Source organism: Leptonychotes weddellii, chromosome 8 (genome assembly GCF_054177405.1).
Source record: "Leptonychotes weddellii isolate Sample4059 chromosome 8, ASM5417740v2, whole genome shotgun sequence".
Taxonomy (NCBI): domain Eukaryota; kingdom Metazoa; phylum Chordata; class Mammalia; order Carnivora; family Phocidae; genus Leptonychotes; species Leptonychotes weddellii.
This window is the reverse complement of record NC_138376.1, coordinates 36,434,580-36,455,628: the sequence shown is the minus strand read 5'-3', so window position 1 is coordinate 36,455,628 and position 21,049 is coordinate 36,434,580. Positions and strand designations below refer to the sequence as shown.

Below are 21,049 nucleotides of genomic sequence, written 5' to 3'. Positions count from 1 at the left end.
AGATGTGAGCCAAAACATCACTGGGTCATCTTCATTTTTGTCAAGGAGCTCAAGACAATGCAGTGCAGCCGACTGCTGATCTTCATGTCGAGGCCTTAATCCTACTCCCTTTTGGTGAGACCCATATCCCAGGTTCTGCATTCACAATCACGCGCGGTCGCCTAGTAATGAATGTCCTTCCACATCTCTCTTTATCCAAAGGTGCCATCACTGAGGTCAAAACCTGCCTACTAAATACTTGCCATTTTAGGTCATATGCACCTGTGGGGTTTTTGTTTTGTTTTATTTGTGTTTCTTAATAAAATGACAATGACTATTGTATCTGCCACACAAAAGAAATCCCACAACTAATTTTAGTCAGAAGAGTACAGTATACTTAAGCGGTCTCTTTTTCTCCAACATCCAGTATCCCAGGATTGTCTACAAAATGTAGTGCCCCCCTGAGCGGGCCCACAGTTCCTAAAGGGGTGCCTCATGTTTGACTCCTCAAAACCTACTTTTTTAATGGGTCTGTCTTTCAGGCTCTTGCTCTCTGCTTTCCAAGGTAACAGATTGCTGCTCTGGGCTGACCTGCTAGTGAGAAAGAAATAGCATCCACACTCATCATTCCCATCCAGAATTGATATTCTTAAGGGTGATTTTCTGTGGAATGTTGCCCCCACTCCTTTTGTTGTCTAACACACAACAATAGCACCTCATGGTAAGAATTTCAGGCCCAAGTAAGAGGTACAAGCAAGGCTATGGAAATCAGTGGAACAGACATTTGAGAGAAGGCAGAAACCATGTAAATACACCTGGGTCTCGTCCAGCTTCCATTCTGACATAAAGAGAAAAATATGAATTACCTGGATCCCATCCATCTGCCTGCTACTTTAATGTCTTGCTCTTCTCTACTGTTAATGATCCAGCATTACAAGTCTCCACACATCTGGAGGAAGAGTTTCTGGAAAGCATACTATTTCTTCATGCCTACCATTGCTGCCTGGGCATTGAGAAAGGCCATGCACACGGCCTGGGGTGTTGTTTGCAATGTGAGCAAACTAACTTCACACTAAATCCACAGGTAAAAAAAAGGTAAAGTTCTGTATCACCTGCTCAGGAGGTACAGGCAGGACAATGATCCTTGAGATGTTTGTTGTTCAAGTTGGATAGAGGCCAGCTGTCATATGGCTGAGCAGTGATGGAAGAGAGACTTTGGTACAGGACTTCTAAGTTATAAAGTCACTTAGTTTTCTTTAGAGTCACAGATAGAAGAGAGCACTGGGCTCCAAAGATTAACAAAAAGGATGGAAATAGTACAAAGCATCCCATTTTTTCCAGAGGCTCTTGGGCTTCTCACTCCCAGCTTCCTGCCATGTCCACAAACATACAGTGGTCTCCCCCCACCCCCAACTTCCCATCCCTGGTTTCACTTTCTGCAGTTTCAATGTCCTGCAGTTTCAGGTCCCCGTAGTCAACCAGTCTGAAAGCAGATGATCCTCCTTCTGACAAATCATCAGAAGCAGGGGCACCTGGGTGGCTCAGTCGGTTGAGTATCCGACTCTTTGATGTCAGCTCAGGTCATGATCTCAGGGTCATGAGATCAAGCCCTGCATGGGGCTCCATGCTCACCAAGGAGTCTGCCTGAGATTCTCTCCTCTTTCTGCAACCCCCCACTCACCGCATTCTGCATTCTCATGCATCCTTTCTCTCTCTCTAAAATAAAATAAATCTTTTAAAAAAAGGTCAATAACAGCCTAATGTCACATCACAAAGCCTGTGTCATTCCCCTCACTTCATCTCATCACGAGGGCATGTTATTATCTCACTCATCACAAGAAGAAGGGTGAGTATGGTACAGTAAGATATTTTGAGGGACAGAGCACATTCACATAACTTCTATTATACTATATTGTTATAATTGTTCTATTTTATTAGTAGTTATTGTTGTTGCTCTCTTACTGTACCTAATTTATGAATTAAGTTTTATCATAGGTATTTAAGCATAGGAAAAAACATAGTGTATGTAGAATAGAGTTCAACGCTATCTGTGGTTTCAGGCATCCACTGGGGGTCTGGGTATGTGGCCCCTGTGGATAATGGGGACTACTGTAAATATAAAAGATTCTCCTAATTATAACATTCTAGATCCACAGTTTCCAGCAAATCAGATTTCCCATGATACTGGTGGGAGGTTTAGCTAGATAACCTCTGAGAGATGATTATTGCCTAGAAGCCGATTTCAAACTCCGGAATTTCATATGTAAATTAGGCCATTTGGTTTCTTTATGTACTCATAACCCTGTCTTTTTCTATTCAGAAAAGATACACAATTCAAAAAGAAAAAAACTGAGCTGATAAAGTACATACCACTCTTTGTTCAATGGAAGATTTTTAAGAAGATACTCTATCATAGGCAATTACAAAACAAAACAAAATAAAAATATTGAACACTTTATTCTGCCTTCAAGGAGTTTCCAATAAAGAAGGGGAGACACAAAAATAATGAAAATACCATATAGTGATTAAAAATGTTATTTGAGCAATCGAGAAAATGCCATAAGACTTCAGAGGAAAGAGCTTTCTTCCAGTTTAAGGTTCTTGAAATTTTTGATGTTGGTTCTTTTTGCTTACCAAATATAAGAAACTCTCTTGCAAATAAGTTGACATGTCTCAGACAATTCTGAAGTTCCCTCAGAGATATCGTGGCTTTAATGATCATATTGATCCAACTGGAAAACCTGACCATGTGATTATTTTATTATAAGCAGCAAATGTACTTAGTTGTTAAAATTATTCTTAATGCAATGTTCTATTCCTTCACGATAGGAGATCATCTCATTATTTCTTTATTATTTAATTTAACTTGTGTCTAAACAAGGTGCTGCTATGCCATATTAAGTTAGAATTTGGAACTTCCCTGCCCATACACACACACACACACACACACACACATACACACCCCAACGGCATGCAGCGATTTCCTTGCTTAAAATATACTGCTGACTCAGGTGGCCTTGATGATCAAGCTCTCTTTTACAAATAATTCTCAGCATATTCAATGACCTAATCTAACACAACTCTTCATGACTAGTTCTGTCTTCACAGATGTCTGGCTGTGAAACAGGAAATTTGTGAGGTCACCTCTAAGTATTCTCTTTATATTGCACCCAGCAAGGGAGCAAAGGAGAGTGTGAGTGTGTGTGTGTATTTTAATACTCACTTCTTTTAACTATGCCTTTTTTTCTTTTAAATGTCTGGAATAAATTTTCTGGAATCTGTCATTATTATATGCCACGCACATGGTCCAAAGAAGTCTCTGCTTCTGTAGAGAATAACCAAGTCAAGGACAGAGGGTACATCCTTATAATGAAATGCAAATTTCTAATTAAAAGGCAAATCCTTCATCTCAAAAGGTTGAACAGGATACAACTTCACTTGACTGGCGGGAATTTCCTATTAAAGCCCTGAAAAAATATTCCAACTGAAGACTATTCTTTGGAGCTGAACCACTTTCATTTCAATGAATTGGAACATTTGAGTGTACTGTAAGCCCATGACCTACAAAAATTTATTCTGAGATAATTAAACGAATGTCAGCAAATGGGTTGCCGTCCATTATAATTCCTCCTTTCTTTAATATATTTTTCCCATCAGAGCTGGTGAAATGTTTCATCAACATATGTAGTCTCTGCAAAAAAAGCTGGCTATTTTTCTGCATTGTTTGCCTTTTAATGAATTTTCCTGACACTATTTTCTTCATTCTTATGGATTCTTCCCCCAGCTTCTTGTCTTCCCACATTATTCACTCTCTGGACAAGTGTGGCCTCAGATGAAGCTCTTAATGTGTATATCTTTGAAGTGTTCACCTCTAGCCTCTGTCTTAAGCAATGTATTCCTTTGTAAGTATCTCCAACTTGATGTTTTTCAGGTACCTAAAACTCAAAATATTGCGCTCAATTCCAGCTCTCCCAACCCCACACAAGGAGTCTTTGGGTTGGCGAGTGCCACTATGGTATGCCAGGCTCCTGAGCCACACTGTGGAGTCCTCATTCACTGCTCCCTTCTTTCCTTCATTTCTCATATGCACGCAGTCACCCAGTCCTATCCATTGTACTTCTTAAACATCCATCCCTTTATTAACTCTTTCGCTTCTCTCTGTTACCATTTGCTCATTTTAGGGATTCTTTATCTCTCACCTGAAAGTATATTGGAACCTCCTCATCAATCAATGCCAATCAACACTGTTGTAAAATCCCAACACGTGCACACATATGCATGCATGCATTTCAGACAATTCTTCATATTGTTATCAGAGGAAACTTCTTTTTTTTTAAATTTTATTTATTTGAGAGAGAGAGAGAGCACAAGAAGGGGGGAAGGTCAGAGGGAGAAGCAAACTCCTCGCTGAGCAGGGAGCCCGATGCGGGACTCGATCCCGGTACTCCGGGATCATGACCTGAGCCAAAGGCAGTCGCTTAACCGACTGAGCCACTCAGGCACCCTCAGAGGGAACTTCTAACATCTATCTCATCGGGTCCCTTCTTGTTTTAAAGATTGTCAATGGCAACCCTTCCAGATTCCTTCAGATGGTACACAAGACCCTTCTGATGGCTCCCTTGGGTTTATCTTCTTTTCTGTTCTGGATGAGAAATAGCAAACATCATTGCTTAAACTGCTGTTGGAGGGAAAAAAACAAAACAAAACAAAACTGCTGTTGGAGGGAGCAGTGGGCCTCATTGCACTTCCATACCAGGAGGAATCCGATATTATTCCAAACTGGGTAGCTCAGTGCTGAGTGCCATTCCATTCCTTTAGAAACTTGCTCAGTATTTCCTTGTAAATAGCTCCAATGTGGTCTAGACAGCTGCCAGCCCCAATTCTGAGGGAGTGTTGTTTTTGCTGTGTGTGTTATTATTGTTTTTTTTTTTTTAACAGTGCCTTGACATAGCAATATGCATTTGAAAAGTCTCCCCTAAATACCTGCTTATGTAACTGATTGCAGTGGCTTCAAATAGCCCTGATCTCTCAAAGCAGACACCCACTTACCAAGTTAATTGTGCTTCCGCAAAGTACCTCCATGTAAATGAAAGATGTTAGACTGTTTTCTTTACATAAGCTGTGTAAAAAGAGAGCCTCTCACCTTATTCCTAAGGAAGGTGTGACATGTCGCCTAGAATTCTCTGACTACTTGCAAAATTATAGTGAAGGAATCTGTGTTGCAGTAGAGTGACAGTGAATGTTCTTTAGGACAATGAATGAACCAGCCTTTCATATTTTAGTGCCTGTAAAATAGTTTCATTTGTAGCAGGTGCTCTTAAAAACTGGTTCTCTGTTGGGTGTGTTAAGTTAGAAGCCATGTCTTTGTGTGTCCCTTTTGTATTTGCATTTCTCATTCTGTATCTTTTTTCCTTCTTTTCACTTTAATATAATCAAGTCATTTGAATGAAAGTATCTGCTATCAATGAGGGAGATGAAATACATTGGATTTCTATTAACACTGTGATAGACACAGTGTTCTTGGCATTCTTGAATCAGCATCAGTGATGCCTGTGAGATGCTACAGAATACTGGAGAGAGAACATGTAGTTATAGCAAGCATGAAATATTATACTGAAGCAAACATATTAAAATCAAAGTTTGCTGTTAATTATTTTGATGAAATTATATTTCTCTGAACAATCCAGTAGGGTGATAAGATAATGGGTCAGCAAACACAAAATGAAACCATGTGGGTGTAGAATCACCTCATCTGGCTTTTGCGTGGTGCCTTTTTATATATGAAATTTAAAGAGAGGTGATAAAATAGGGAAGCTAGGAGAGGCTCCTTCACCAGGTGCTTTTAGTTACAGAAAGACCGTTTCAGTCCCGAGTTCTCCAAACCTTAAAGGCAAACTGCTCTTGCCAGCCATGTGGCCTGTGATACCTCTAGAATGCCTTGTAGGTCTGAAGAATGGGCAAGAGATCTCAGTTCATTTCTTAACACTTTGTCGGAACAGGTTCAAGAGAATTCTCTATGCTAAAGTTTTGTGCTTTAGAAAGACAGGTAGTGATTTGTGGAAGAAAAATACATTGATAGTCAAGTTGTGAGAAATTGGGCTGCTGAAACTTGGCACTATTTTAGAAAATTCAGAAGTACATTGAAACCACCTAAAACAGGAGTGCAATTTTGATTAGAAGCATTGTCTCCAAATTTCATGAAACAGAGCTAGGTGATATTAGAACTGCCACAGCTGAGGGATATTTATGTGTGCCTGGAAGAAGCAGCAATCATGTTTATCGAGTGGAGGCAATTAAACTCCCAAAGGCTAGAATGTGGGTCGGCCCGCTTAAAATTGGCCTAATTTTAAATAGTAAATTTACAGTGATGATTACTTTCATTATAATGAGCCTGTCTGCCTTAGTATTTTCCCCTATTTCATTAAAATCCCTACTGCATAAAAAGTAAATCAAATGCCAAAACAGTTTGGGAGAATCCATCACATATGCTTTTACACACTGTAACTTACTACCACCTAACTTATTAAGGTTACCATATGTTCCAAACGAAAAATGGGGATATGGTATCAAATAGTGAATGTTACCAATTGAAAAACCTCACATGAGTATAAAATAAAACACTTATTTGAGTGTTCCCTGAATTTTTCTGAGTTAGGCAATAAAATAACATGAAATTTTACCTTCCTTACTAAAACTAGAGTCTACAGTCATTATGCATAACTTAATATGCTTCTGATTTATTTCCTTGCTTAACTTGAGTGGGTTACTTCTTTCCTACATCAGGCAAGTATTTGTATGTAGATATTTTTATTTAATATTAGCCTTAAGCAAAGACAACCAGAAAAGCAATTCTTTTCCTCTCAAGAAATACAAGCAGAAAATTATTTTCTAAATCTTTAAAGATTTTTGGATAATCTTTTGCAGTGAAATTATCAAGCAAAAAACACACACTTTGTTTTTTAATTTTTTACTCTAGTATCTTAAAAATGTTATTAGCCTTTAAAAATTTATCTCCCAAAGGCCTCCAGATGCTCCTTTGCTAGGTATCCAAGAATATAGAGTTTAGTACAAAGATTAGTCCATGCACTTGAGAAAAAATATGTCACATCAACCCAGAAAATGTTAACACACTTGCAAAGGTGAGCCATTACACCCTCATCTCCTATGCCGAGAGAAGTAATATTTAACCCACATGGAGCTGCGAGATAGGAGAGTACTTTCTGAGCTTTATCAAAAGGCTTTCAATTATTTTAATATCTTTGAGGCTGGATATCTTGGTAGTAGTAAAGAACAATTTCATGGATCTCATTAGAATGTATATCACACATGATACTTTCAAAGCATGTCTGTCCTTTTGGGGATTAAACAGGAAAGGTAATTTAGTGAAGATAAAATGGACTTAAGCAAGCATTGTATTCTTTATCTAGCACTTTACTGACATAGTTCAACAATTATCCCTCACTGTGGCTTTGAGGTAGTTGTCTTTCAAATAAAGGAAGAACAGTGATGGGAGGGAGAAGAAGAGAAAAACTGAAAGAAAGGGTCAGAGGGAAGGAGAGAGAGGGGGGAAAGGGCAGGGGAAAGAGGCAGGAGAAGTAGAGGAGAAAGGAGATGGAGCAAGGAAGAGGTAGGGACGAGGTTCATATAAAATGATGAGATATTAACATCTGTCACTTCAGTAGACATGCAAAAGTGTCACTTTTGTTTTATCAAAGGATTAAGACACAGCTGTGGTAAGTCCACATCTGCAAATAAAGGTTACACTCTCGGTTTCACTTTCTTTCCCAATGTGTCAATTCCTCTACCTTTCCTTTAAATATGTGCTCCTTTAGCTTGAGAAATATATCACCTTCATTTTCTATCTTCACTGAACTTGGAAGGCTAAATGGAGCAATAAAATAGATAACGATGATAAAAGACAACATGTATTAATTATCAGTAGAAGCCCCTTTGAAGGAATTTTTTTTAATTTTAAAGATTTTTATTTATTTATTTGTCAGAGAGAGAGAGAAAGAGAACACACAAGCAGGAGGAGTGGCAGGCAGAGGGAGAAGCAGACTCCCCACTGAGCAAGGAGCCTGATGTGGGACTTGATCCCAGGACCCCAAGATCATAACCTGAGCCAAAGGCAGACGCTTAACCAACTGAGCCACCCAGACATCCCACTGAATGAAAATTTTATACAATCTTGGGGAAAAAAAATAGAAATTAGAAGAAATTAGAAAAATGGAGTTCATAAATGGCAATGTTATCTCCACACTGCAGAAATTAATGGCATATTTCCTGGAAGTTGTAACCAATCTCATAATCTAGACCTCTGTGACTACAATCATCTGGATAATTCAAGAAAGAAAGAAAGCTTTTGCTTAGAGTGATGTTTTATGTATAGCAAATAATTAATTTGGCTTCTGTTTTGAGGTAAAAATAAAATGCATGGGAAGGAACAATACAAAGACAAAAATTAAAAAGAACCTCACTAGGGTCAGTTTGGAACTCAAGTTCAATGGAAGACAAGTGATATTAAGCCACCAAGGTCCTCATGATCTTTTCTTTGACAAGACAATGCCACTTAGCCAATGCAAAGTCAGATCAACTTGAGAGTTAAGTGTTAACACTTTACCTTACCCTTACAGATAGAAATCTGCTGTTATTTACCTGTAACTTTAAGTAGAACACTGTTGTTCATTATATATTAATGGGCAAGACCACAGTCCTTCATGGAGAAGAACGAACCATCATAACTTAAGTTGACTTAGAAGCCACTAGGCAGATTGCTTAGGACTTGAGCCCGGAAACAAGGGAGTCTTGATTCTTGGCCCTCCCTCCTCTTCCACTACTTGTTTAAATGAAATTTGATTAACAGTCAAACCTAATTTATCCTTCCCATTCCTAACTAGTCTTCATGCCATTCCCTTAACATATTTATTTTTATTATTTTTGTTGATGAGTCAGTAGTTATTTAAAAATATATATATATAATAGCGCAACTAACCAAGAAAGCAGATGTGACCTATAATTTTATACCAAATAAGAGCCAATGTTAAATTTTGATGATTTCCTTTGAATATTTATACATGCATATTTATTTTTACGTGGTTGAGATCATGCTATATGCATATCATTTTGCAGCTCTCAGCAGTTATCTGCATTCTTGAGCAATGTCTTCAGAGTTTTAATACTCTCTGCTGCTTTATTTTCTCACCATCTTACAGGCTTTGTTTCTATAACAAAAGTACAAACTCTTCCAAGGAAGAGATATTTTTCTTCTGTTTATTTGTCCTTATCTTGTTTTCTACACACACACCAGCAATTTGCCTTCCCAGACACTCAGCACATATATTGTTTGGATTTATTAGATTTATGGGAATCATTAGAGTAACTAAATCACTTTTAGCAACTCCTGCACCTCTAGGAAGGGAGCTTTTCTCCAAGAATCTCTAGAACTCCAGAAGAGATGTTTTTTAGAAAAAGACTTAGGTGTGAGGGAAATTTATTTTCCAGAATAGTGTGCATTTCATAAAATCTAAAAAAAAAAAAAAAAAATGATGCTCATACAATCAAGTAGGTCTTGGCTTAAATAAAGATAAGAGGAAGGCAAGAAAACCATCCAGTGCCCCCTCTCTAGTGTCTATCTCCATCCCAAGACACACCAAAAGTTCATTTTTCACATTGCAGTCAGAGCTTTTGAATAAGCAAATCTCCATATTCATATTCGCTACTCATCTCTGCATCACCCCTCCCCACTGTATATTCCAGTCATTTTCAAAGTCCCAGGAACACAACATGCATATTCTCCTTTCTAGGCCTTTGCACATGCTGTTCCCTCTGCCTAGAAGATCATTCTTCCCCATGTCCATCCACCAATATCCCATCTTCACCTGGATAATTATTACTCATGCTTCAGGTCTCAGCTACAATGCCCCCCTTTTAGGAAAGTCTTCTTAGTTCCTGCTAGGCTAGGTGATTACTTCTCACTGCTCCCTTAATACTTACATATATATTTTTAAATGCCTTTCTGCTTACTTATTTCCCCCTATCTCCCACTCCACCCCAAAGCCATAGGCTTTCTGAATATAGGAATTGTAGCTGGTCACCCTTCTAACCTCAATAGCTGGCTAACACAAAGAATGAGTTCACTGAATGTATCTTCAATGAATGAATGACTCTGTCCTTCTTGACTGTTTCCATCTGTATGTCATGTCCCCGAGCATGCCAAGACTTTACACACGTAAAGTAGAAAATGCCCATGTAGTTACCTGCAACACCTATGCTTTGGATCCTTCCTCTTTCCCATTTTGATTTCTCGATCAAAAGATTGAGCTCTACTGTAAGTTTGCCTCTGTAGCTTGTTAGTTTGATCTCCTTTTCCACTCAGAGGAGCTAATGGCTCAGGAGCCACACGCTTGATATTAGCATGTGGCTGTTAAGCTAGAGTGTTTTTTGGAGAGAGTTTCTTGCCCAAAGGAAAAGCTGTTATGGCAGGTCTTTCGATCCCTCTCCTGAAGGGGGCACTGCACTTGGGGCCTTTGTACATTACACAAATGTTCCCATATGGATGATGGCCAGCTTCCTGTATGGAAAATAACATCAAAGCTAAGTGCTCCTTGATATGGAACACTTGCCTGTGCGTGGTTCTATTGATCCCTTTGTGAAAGACTCACTTAAAATAGTAATACTGCTTGCAATTGAAATTTTGGGGATAGGGTCACTAAGATGAATTACAGAAAAACAAAAAGTTCATTGTTATAAGCCTCACATGTAATGTAGATGTTAGCTCTATTTCCACACTTTTAAAATAAATTTGTATAAAGATTTGGCACCGGTAAAGGAGAAATTAAATGTATTTATCCAATTATGTGATAAGTAAACCAATACAGAGGACAGGATACTCATAAAATAGAGATCTGAAGAGAAAATGAATTTTACTCTATAAGAAATTAATTCATCTGGCAACTAAGATAATTTACATCTAGGTAAAATTGGGCAAATTCTTGATCTTTTTCCATTTGAGAAGAATTCTCTCTGGAAATTATTCAAAGAGAGAGAGAAAAGCTACTGGGTCCAGATTTTAAAGAAGATGAAAAGCTTCTTGTTTCTGTGGAAATGAACATGGGTCATTTTGTGTTTCTTCTTCCTTCTTATTGCTTTTTCCTTTAGGGTAGATTTCTCTAGCCTACTTTGCGGTGTCTAATGACTTTACCATGGATGAATCATTAAATACAGAGCTAATGAAACCTTTAGAAATAATATATGCCAAGCCTTTTATTTTAGAGATGGAGTTGGTATCCAGAGAAGTCAAGCAGCATGCCCCATCACCTTGCCGTAATAGTAGCAGAACTGTAACTTGGAGCCAGATGCCTGGATCCTGTTCCCTGTGTTCTCTCACTACAGATATTTGCTGGGAAATGTAGATGAATATTAGAAGTCTAAGTGAATAAACAGTATCATTCAAATATTTAACGTATGACATATTAATAAGAATAATATCCAACACTTTGTGAGCACTAGTCTAAATGCTTCATATGCATTAGCACACTTGATCCTCACAATGCCTTATGATTCTTATTTTAACCATTAATAAGACTGACATCTGGACAGCTCCACACCTTGCCCATGTTGACCCTGGGACTCTTAGTGAGACAGTTGGACTCTTGAGTCCATGTACATAACCACTATCTTATACTTCCTTTCATTCAAATATATTCGTAAATTATTCAAACACAGGTTGCAGTTGTGCCTGTTGGAGTCAGAAAGAGGAATAAGCAATTGGTTGTGCCACTTAGTGTTACACAGCTACGTACGGTTATATAACCTGACATTACTTCTTCTCCTGAGGTGCCTGTGTCCTCACTGGTGACTTGAGACTACTCCAGCATAGCACTTTCTTATAGAATGACTGGAAAAGTTACCTAGGATGATGCAAAAAAGTTCTTAAATCTTAGAACCGAGTCTGCCACATGTGTTTAAAAGTGATATGCTAGAGTGCATTGTTAAGCTTATTTTATATTCTGATTGGCTAAAGTTTGCATTTCATTTCAACAACATGAAGCTTATTTTTTTAACTTTCCTATTTGAAAGAAAAAAGTGAAAATACACCACTGCACTCTCCTAGTTGAGTAATGTGACATAAGAAATTCAATTTATTCTTTATTAGGGCATTTTAATGCTTTGAAGTCTTCATTTTTTAAAAAAAATTATTTATTTGAGAGAGAGAGAGAGAGGGAAAGCACAGACGGAGTGGGAAAGGGAGAAGCAGATTCCCCACTGAGTAAGGAGCCTGATGTGGGACTCCATCCCAGGATCCTGAGATCATGACCTGAGCCGAAGGCAAACACAACCAACTGAGCCACCCAAGCGTCCTTAAGCCTTCATTTTTAAAATAAGTTTTGATTCTTTTTTCTTTAACTAAATACCACATAGGAACGGCTTTCTCGTTATTTGCTTGTTTCTACTAAACATGAAGCTCTGGTGAGGAAATTCAAGATAGCTGATGATTTCATTTAATCATAGTTTATCTTACAATATTTGATATTGAGAATAAAACAAAGGGATATAAGTTAGGAAATAAATAGGAGGGAAAGTCTTATTTAAACAAACAAGCAAACAAAACAACAACAACAAACTTTACCATTCCTTCAGAAATGTCACTGTCTACTATACATAGGAAGATTTTCTTTTCAGCAATAAAAGACTAACAATCTAAAAGTTTCCAATATCCTTGCAGTGAAAATCAATGAAATCTGAAATACAATTGTCTTGGACAGAAGCTCTGCAGCTAAATTATCTTGCAATCACAGAAAGTATCTTAATAGCAACCTAGCACATATACTGAGCAGATATGACACTCCCCTATAATTTCAAAGCATCATTGAATATTTTTTCTCTGCACAATTGTTTATGACATTAATGTCTCTTTCCTCTCCTAGCTCTTGAAGAATTTATTCTTTGATCTTGTCTCAGAGTTTTAATTTCCTTTTCCACTGTAGAGCTTTAGATTGGGTGATAATTTTTAAGAGCTACAAAGTAGTAACCATAAATGAAATAAGACCTAAAGAACCCAATATTATTTTTTTTTCTGGCTTTACTGCTCCTGGAGAAAGAGTATGATGCACTGCTTCCTGGCCATGAGGTAGCCTCGTGACCTATAAATGCATTGATTCACCTTGGAACAATTCACCTACCACAAATGGCCTCAGCTGACATTTTTTCATGCTGCATCAAGAACCTGAAATGCTGCAGGGACTTCCTAATGGAGCTCTTTCCTTTCAAGTCAGCCTGACTCCCTAAATCATCTGCCACGGTGCAATGAAAGAACACTCCAAAAAGGAAACCATGCCATTCACTCCCTGCTTAAAACTCACAGTGTTTTCTTATTGCAGAACAATTAACTCCAGCTCCTTAATAAGGCTTTGCTGGCTCTTACTGAAAAGGCCCTGCTTTCCTCTCTAGCCTCAGACTTCCTCATTTCCTTCAGTTCCTTGAACACTTGGGCTATCCTTTGCCCCCAGGCTACAATGCCTACAAACTCTTTTTCCAAGTACTCACTGAGTCCGCCTGTCAGGTGACTAGCTTACTCCACATGTTTGGTATACAGTGAAAATGGAAGAGGAAACATATTTTGGGGAAATATTACCCTAGAGTAAGGGGATTGAAAAAAAAGGTAAAGTGTGTGTGTGTGTGTGTGTGTGTGTGTGTGTGTGTATTTCTGTACCAGCCTCTAATTTCTATATATACCTCTCTTCATCTGAGGACTTATTGTCCTCAGACACTTTGAGCTGTCTCTTACTTTTCCTGTTCTTAGCAAAATGGTCTCTGAAAAAAAAATGTGAGATTAGTTATATACACTTCAGGGTGAACTGAGTTAAATGTTATGGAATGTTCATTATATAGCTGGCTGTGTTCTAGGCACAGGGAAATTATCAGTGAGCAGGATAGGAAAGGTGCCAGCTCTCAACAAGCACACATTCTAGTGGAAGAGCAATTAATTGATTAAATAAGATCGCTTCAGATAGAAATCTTTTGTAGGAAGAAGACAACATAGGAGTATGTGATAAAGTGATGTCTGGGAAGGAGGTGTCTAGATCATGTGGTTCAAATGGTATCCTTGAAGATAAGACCTCCAGGAGGAAGTAGCCCTGGCCGTAGAAGAGTGGAGGAAAGCATTCCAGGCAGAGGGCATGGCAGCTGCAAAGGCCATGTGGTGGAAATTAACTTGGTGTGTTCAAGCAGTAGGAAGAAAGGTGAGAAAGCTGGAACAGAGTTCATGGGGAAAAGAGTAGTAGAGATAAGGTCTGAGGCTCAGCCAGCAGTGGGACATGCAGGGCCTTGCAGACCTAGTAAGGAATTCTTCTTTTATTCCTAATGCAAGTGGAAGCCAGTAGGTTTTAAGTGTATAAATGGTGTAATCTCATTTAGAGTTGTTCGGGTGAGCTCTGGCTTTAAGGTGAAGAAATAGACTGAAGAAGAGCAGAAGTGGGCACAAGGAAATGAGTTAGGAACTTCAATTCACCCCTGTTAATGATCCCTGTTCAATTCAGTGAAACACTGAAACAGGAGAGCATTGGAAGTGATGTGTTACCATCTTGTCATATTTTTAAGGTTTAGCTTCATGGTGACATAAATGGGATTTCTGCACTTAAAGGAACTTTGGAATTTGTGTAGGTTTTATTGGAATAGGAAGAAGTTGAATCAACATAAATGGTAGGCAGTTGGTTTAGTGGAGAGTAAAATATTGGGAATACAATGTATCTACACATGAAATAAGTTTTAATCATAAAGAGCAGTTAATGGGGACTAGGACCTAAAGTGGCTTCCCTGAAATCACCCTCTTAGGATTCTAGAAAGTTCTGGATTTGGGATTAGAAGAGTTGCGTTGGAACCCTGGGTTCATCGCTTTGACTAACAGGTTTCCCTTCTCTGAGCCTCTATGTTTATTGAACAAAAATGTCCTACCTGGCAATTGGTAAGATTGTGTTAGGCCATAAAAATAATCAATTCATGGCTCTATAATAATGATATCATTTCTAACATTCAGCTCTCGTCAGAGTAGCTTTATAGGTGGTATTTTCATAGAATAATAGAGCTGAAAAATATCTTCAATATTATGTAAATATTTACTCATATATTCATATCTGCTCATTTTAGAGATGATAAAATGGAAACCTACAAGGGGAAATGAACCAGCCAAGGGTTTCTTATTCAGTTAGTGTGAGACACATGCTGCAACCCAGGTCACATGACTTCCTGACTCCTGACAGGTCCAGGGAAGTTCTACCCAGAGGATCATTAAAATACATGTTCCATTCATTCTTTGTTTCTCCTATATAGAAGCACCCATGAACTGGTAAAGTTGGGAAACTCTTCTACCACCCCTTACAAAATAGTAGAATTTTACCTTACAAATATTTCTCAGGACTATACTGAGTAGGATGATTGGGCCAATGGCTTATACAAAATGTGGACCTTTCAGCAGAGCTTCCTATTCAAGGACGTCTAAAGACCTTGTTTATTTTGTTCTGGTGCATGGAGTAGAGCAGATTAAGAGAGAGAAATTCATTCTATTTGTTACATCCGTTTAAATATAATGAGATGAATGCATATCTCTTATGAAATAATTTTTGTAAGAAATGGAAATTAGACAACTTCAAAAGGAGGGTGAGCAGTTAACCAAACTCAATAAAGATTAGTTATTTAAAAATCTATATATTGCCTTCGGTAGAGTCTTGACTTTTGTCTAGGTACATTATCAGTGCCCTCTTTGATCCACTATAATCTTCAAATGAGGCCTGAGGGACGCAAAAATCTTTGTTCTGCTGCTAAAGATCCCTGGGAAATCTTTTTGATGACAGAAATGAGTAAAGACAGATGGAACTGCACATTCTTAAGTGAATAAATAAAGCTTTTAAAATACTTTCTCTTTCAAATAATCAAAAGCACAAGTCAACATCACAGACGGGATTTCAAAGAAGTAGAAACAAGGGTGGAGCTAAAAATTATACCAATCTTAAAACAAAAATAAACAAGCCTAATTGAGGAGCAAGAGTAGAGATTATTTAAAGAGTGGAAACCATATTCCAGTCTGTCAGTGCTGGGACAGGATTCCCACTCTTTCTTTGAAGCTTTCCTACCTTTTCGCTTGCAGCTCATCAGAGAAGCCCACAGGTTTCAAAAGAGAGCATTGGGAACCTCCAGCTGGAATTTCAGTTGTGTTGGTGTGTGTGTGTGTGTGTGTGTGTGTGTGTATGGAAAAGAAGATGGAAAATTTACAAAGATGCCTTGGAAGTGGGAGATTTACCAAGCAAAAGGAAAAAAAACTTAAATTATATTTTTATTTAGAAATATACTGTTCATTTGGAGTTGGTCAGGTTGTATTAAATAGAAAAATTGCTTTTATTGAACATGTACGGGGAAAATGGGTATGTGAAGTGACTATGAAATTTCTTCCTCACAATTCTTAATGATCCTACTAACAGCACTTGAACTTTCTATAAACTTCTCAAACTTTTTGTGTTTGCAACACACTCTCAAGTATTATAGTTACTTTCGTGTGTGTTAAAAATACACATGGGGGGGCGCCTGGGTGGCTCAGTCGTTAAGCGTCTGCCTTCGGCTCAGGTCATGATCCCAGGGTCCTGGGATTGAGCCCCGCATCGGGCTCCCTGCTCGGCGGGAAGCCTGCTTCTCCCTCTTCCACTCCCCCTGCTTGTATTCCCTCTCTCGCTGTGTCTCTCTCTGTCAAAGAAATAAATAAAATCTTTAAAAAAAAAAAAAAACACATGGGAACAAGTACCTCAGCTATAAGTGTCTGGACTAAACGACTTCACGAGAACTGTTATACGTGTCTCCTTGAGTATACGGTGCCTCACAGTTCTGTGAAAATCACCACAGTTATCAGACTGTTGGTTTTGTTGCCCTTCCATACCACCCTTCCAGAAAAGACTGTTTCCTGCTCTGACTCTACACTTTTCTATCCTCATGAGATAAAAGTCTTGCTTGATGTAGCAAATGAAAATTCTCCTTATGGCGTAAATTTACCTTTGTGCCTGCATTTTGCGCAGTACCTGCCGCACATTTTCAATGCTATGCTCTGTCTTGCAGCCTGCTATTGGGTTCAGTATCACATCTGACAAGCACTGCCATGGAAGTAAATGACAGCTGTGGCAAAAAGAAAATACCGAAATTGTTGAAAATTCGGTGATGTCTGTCAGGGATTTCTTTCTGAGTCTTAAGGCACCACTGGTTGAGAATTACTGCTCTGAATAAAGCCAACTCAGTGTTCACCTCGTGTGTACCTTAAAGAGAAGTGACGGCTTTTCTTATAAATATCCTACTCGTATGACATTGTCTGCTCTACGTCATGCAAAATTCTGAAATCAAAATGTCTTTTGACCACCCCGCCTGAAAACTTATCAGTTTCATTTGGGGGATTTGTTCACTGTGTTCTGTGGTGAAAAGGTCAACCTATGACTGAGGCAGGTGTTTGGAGGGAATTTTGTAACGAGTGAACAGGTGCTCACATCATATTTAGAAAACCGTTCAACACTATTATGTTAATTGTAAAAAAAAAAAATAGTATCTTCTATTTGTTCTGCAATATACAGTTGTACCCCCAGAGTATGGATGTTTGTGATGTTTGTGTGTGTTTGCATGTGTTGGTGTAGGTGTATGTGTTAACCTTGAAAAGTTTAGTGTATATTTATTAAATGAATTATTATTTTAATTTTTGAAATGTTGTTAACTCATGCCATGCTTCACTTTTGGCTGAAACTGAATCATCAAACTTGATCCTGCATATAGGAGTTATAATAGACTGTTACAGAGGAAATGGTTGGAATGGGTTATGGATGGGATAGATCAAAATATTTATGTACATTTTCCTATGCATGTGGTGAGTCTTGTATAGCTTCATAATGCTCTTTGAATCTTTCTATTCCTGATCATCTTGCATGGTATCCCATGACACTCCAAAAGGTTGAATATAAAATCCTCACATCCCACTCCACCCACATCAGTTCCACAATTGCAAGATCCTACCTCTGCCTTTGTTGTGTTCCTTCATTTAGAGTAAGAATCTGTTGTTTGAAATGTGTATCCCTCTGGTAACTTTAGTCTCCCTTTTTTCTGTTTTCAAGGATGGGAGGAACAGTTTTATTGGACACCAACTGGGCGGGGTAGTGGAAGTGCCAAACAGCAAGGACCAGCGGGTCAAGTCAGCCAGAGCCATTCAAATCACCTACTACCTCCAGACCTATGGCTCTGCCACCCAAGACCTCATAGGGGAGAAGTGGGAGAATGAGTTCTGTAAGCTCATGAGGAAGCTCCAGGAGGAGCATCAGGACCTCCAGCTCTACTCTTTAGCATCCTTTAGCCTCTGGAGAGACTTTCATAAGACCAGCATCCTGGCCAGGAGCAAGGTCCTGGTGAGCCTTGTGCTGATCCTGACCACAGCCACCCTCTCTAGCTCTATGAAGGACTGTTTACGAAGCAAGCCCTTCCTGGGCCTCCTGGGGGTGCTCACGGTGTGCATCTCCATCGTCACAGCAGCAGGGATCTTCTTCATCACTGATGGAAAGTACAACTCCACCCTGCTGGGAATCCCATTCTTCGCCATGGGTAACTATCCATCCTTGTGGTAATCGGATTCTTACCGATTTGGGGCAAGGTAGTACATTTCTTGAATTCTCAGGCAGAAATCTGTTTTAACTTTTCACTGATGTGTTTGTGTGATTATGTAAGATTTTACTTGGGGTGATGTCCGTTTCACCTTATTGGGCCTTTTGGAAATTCTAGGCTGACCAAGTCATCTTCCCATTTATGTTGCAGAATTTAATGCTGTCAGATATTTTTAAATTACACTATATTGGAATTGTTTACTCTGCTTCTTCAAATATTATAGGTCAGAGATTATGGAGATCCAAAACTTACTTTGAACAAATTTTGTGGTTCAAATTCATGGACATCTTCAAGTTGATGATGGTGAAGAGTGAATAGCATAGGATGAAAATTCGGAGAACCACTGATATATTCTAATCTCAAAAAACTTCTTCATTAATCTTGGTTTATTAATTCATTTCAAAGTTTTTAAAGAGAATGTACTCCATTTCCCCACCTCCGTATAAACCAAACCTGCCTGCTACCACTTAAAGATGTATCCCCTAATTTATTTCATCTCTGGTGAGAATAATTAATGACCATATTCAGTCAAGATTATCCCTCCTTGTAAGTTTTCTCCCAGACATACATAAATGTCTAGAAAATGCTCTATAAGTGTGTGTGTGTGTGTGTGTATGTGTGTGTGTGTGTTCTTGCAAAAGAGAAGATCAAGTCTGGGAAGAAATGTGAGTGATGGCTCAGCAACAAGACTAATGGAATGTATCAGAAAAGCCATGATAATGATGATATCTGTGGTTCTACAAAAGAGTCCTGTCAGATGTGATATAATTCCCTACTTGCAGTGATTTGGAGGATGAGCTGTAATAATGGCCTATAGGTGGTGAACTGACATGAGCAGGAGAGTCTTCAGCCATAAAGTAATTGCTTTTCACTCCCCATGCTAAAATCAGCTATAAATTACAGTTTTATTATTAAATAAAAAAGACACAGGTATGTGGTCAGAAAGTCTTCTAGGTGATCCAGGCCCTTTTTGTTTTCACCTTAACAAACATCTTTGAGAACCCTGCAAAATGGATTTATAGTGTAGGTTGCTGGAATCCAACTTCTTTATCTGGAAACCCAAGTTCATTGTGGCCCTAGTGAGTTAGTCTATCCTGGCAAACCTCAGGTTCCTCTTGTATAAAATAAGGGTAATAATTTTATCATTTTCAAAGAATTGTTTTTTGAATATAAGTAGAATATACCTAAAGCTTATATAGCATATAGTAAATGCTCTGTAAGTGTCATCAAGCTTTAAGTGCACTGGATTCATTGATAAATATGGAAACAGCTCTTGGCTTCAAGAAATTGAAAGTCTTCCTGGATTTTGCATATCACATTTAAAAGCATTTTCATTGTTAACAAGTGTTTTTCATTTTCCCAAGAACTATATTAAAATTTGTTTATACCAGTGATGAAGATGAGTCTAGATTTGAACCTTTTATACTTGTTATGTTTTTTGAGCTTAGTCTTTTGACTTGAAATAACAACATAAAATTCATAAGAATCATTCACTGTGATTCACAAATGAAACATGGCTTGTTCAAAATGACTAGATACCTTAGAGCCTACTACTAGGCCTTTCCTAAAACTGTGGCAATCTAATTGGGTAATGGAAAGATTTATCAGGGAAGTTCTATAATATAGAATTACATATTCTGAATAAATAAGGAGAACAATCGTCTCTAGTGATCGCTGAATTATAACATAGACTCTACAAAATCAAAGCGGTATTCTTTGGTATATAAGAATAATATAATTCTTAGAATTCAGTCCTAAAATATTCTGAAATAAACTTTTCTGGTATGTTCTGAAAACATAACAACAATAAACCTATCAATGTATACTTATTTAAGATATCTGGTCCATCAAAGAGGAGTTTGTTTCTTGTGCTTTGTTTTGTTTGTAAAATGATCTGTAATAACAAAGACACCAAGATCGAGAATTAGTGAAATGAAAGGATTATCCCACAGGGCGAAGAAATCTGGGTTTTCATCCCAGCTTTTCTCCTAACTTTGTATGTTTTATTGGGCAGTTATATATAGTCCCTTAGTCCCAGTTCTTTATATATTAAATGAAGGATTTGGACTTTTCAGTCTTAAATTTTGAAGATTCTACAATATTATTTATTTCATTTTCAACTGAAGTTAGAATTTGATCATTTCTTTATAAAGTCATTTAAGGTACGTATTATCCCCCAACCTCTAATCTCCATTCTCCTTTGTTGATTTTTAGTGTGTGTGCTTCTGCATGTCTGTGTGAGAGAGAGACAGATACAGGGAGAGGGGCTTTAGAATATAAAAATCACAACCTTGCATGCAGAGCAAAATTCTATGAAGGTGATGAGGTGGAACATGATATTGAGCATCAGTAAGTTGAGTTTGGCAGATATGTATCTTCTAATGGTACACATGGCATT

At 38.1% G+C, this 21,049-nt stretch overlaps 1 protein-coding gene across 2 annotated transcripts in view; it reads left to right on the top strand.

Moving 5' to 3' along the window:
* The window catches only part of LOC102750484 (patched domain-containing protein 4), a 51,599-nt gene extending 31,857 nt beyond the window's left edge, over positions 1-19,742 (top strand). For both annotated transcript variants that reach the window (XM_031030564.2, XM_031030568.2), the window contains one exon: positions 18,111-19,742. In XM_031030564.2, the coding sequence (XP_030886424.2) occupies positions 18,111-18,614 (504 nt within the window). In that variant the 3' untranslated portion in view covers positions 18,615-19,742. The remainder of the gene's footprint in view (positions 1-18,110) is intronic.
* The last annotated feature ends 1,307 nt before the right edge of the window (positions 19,743-21,049 follow it).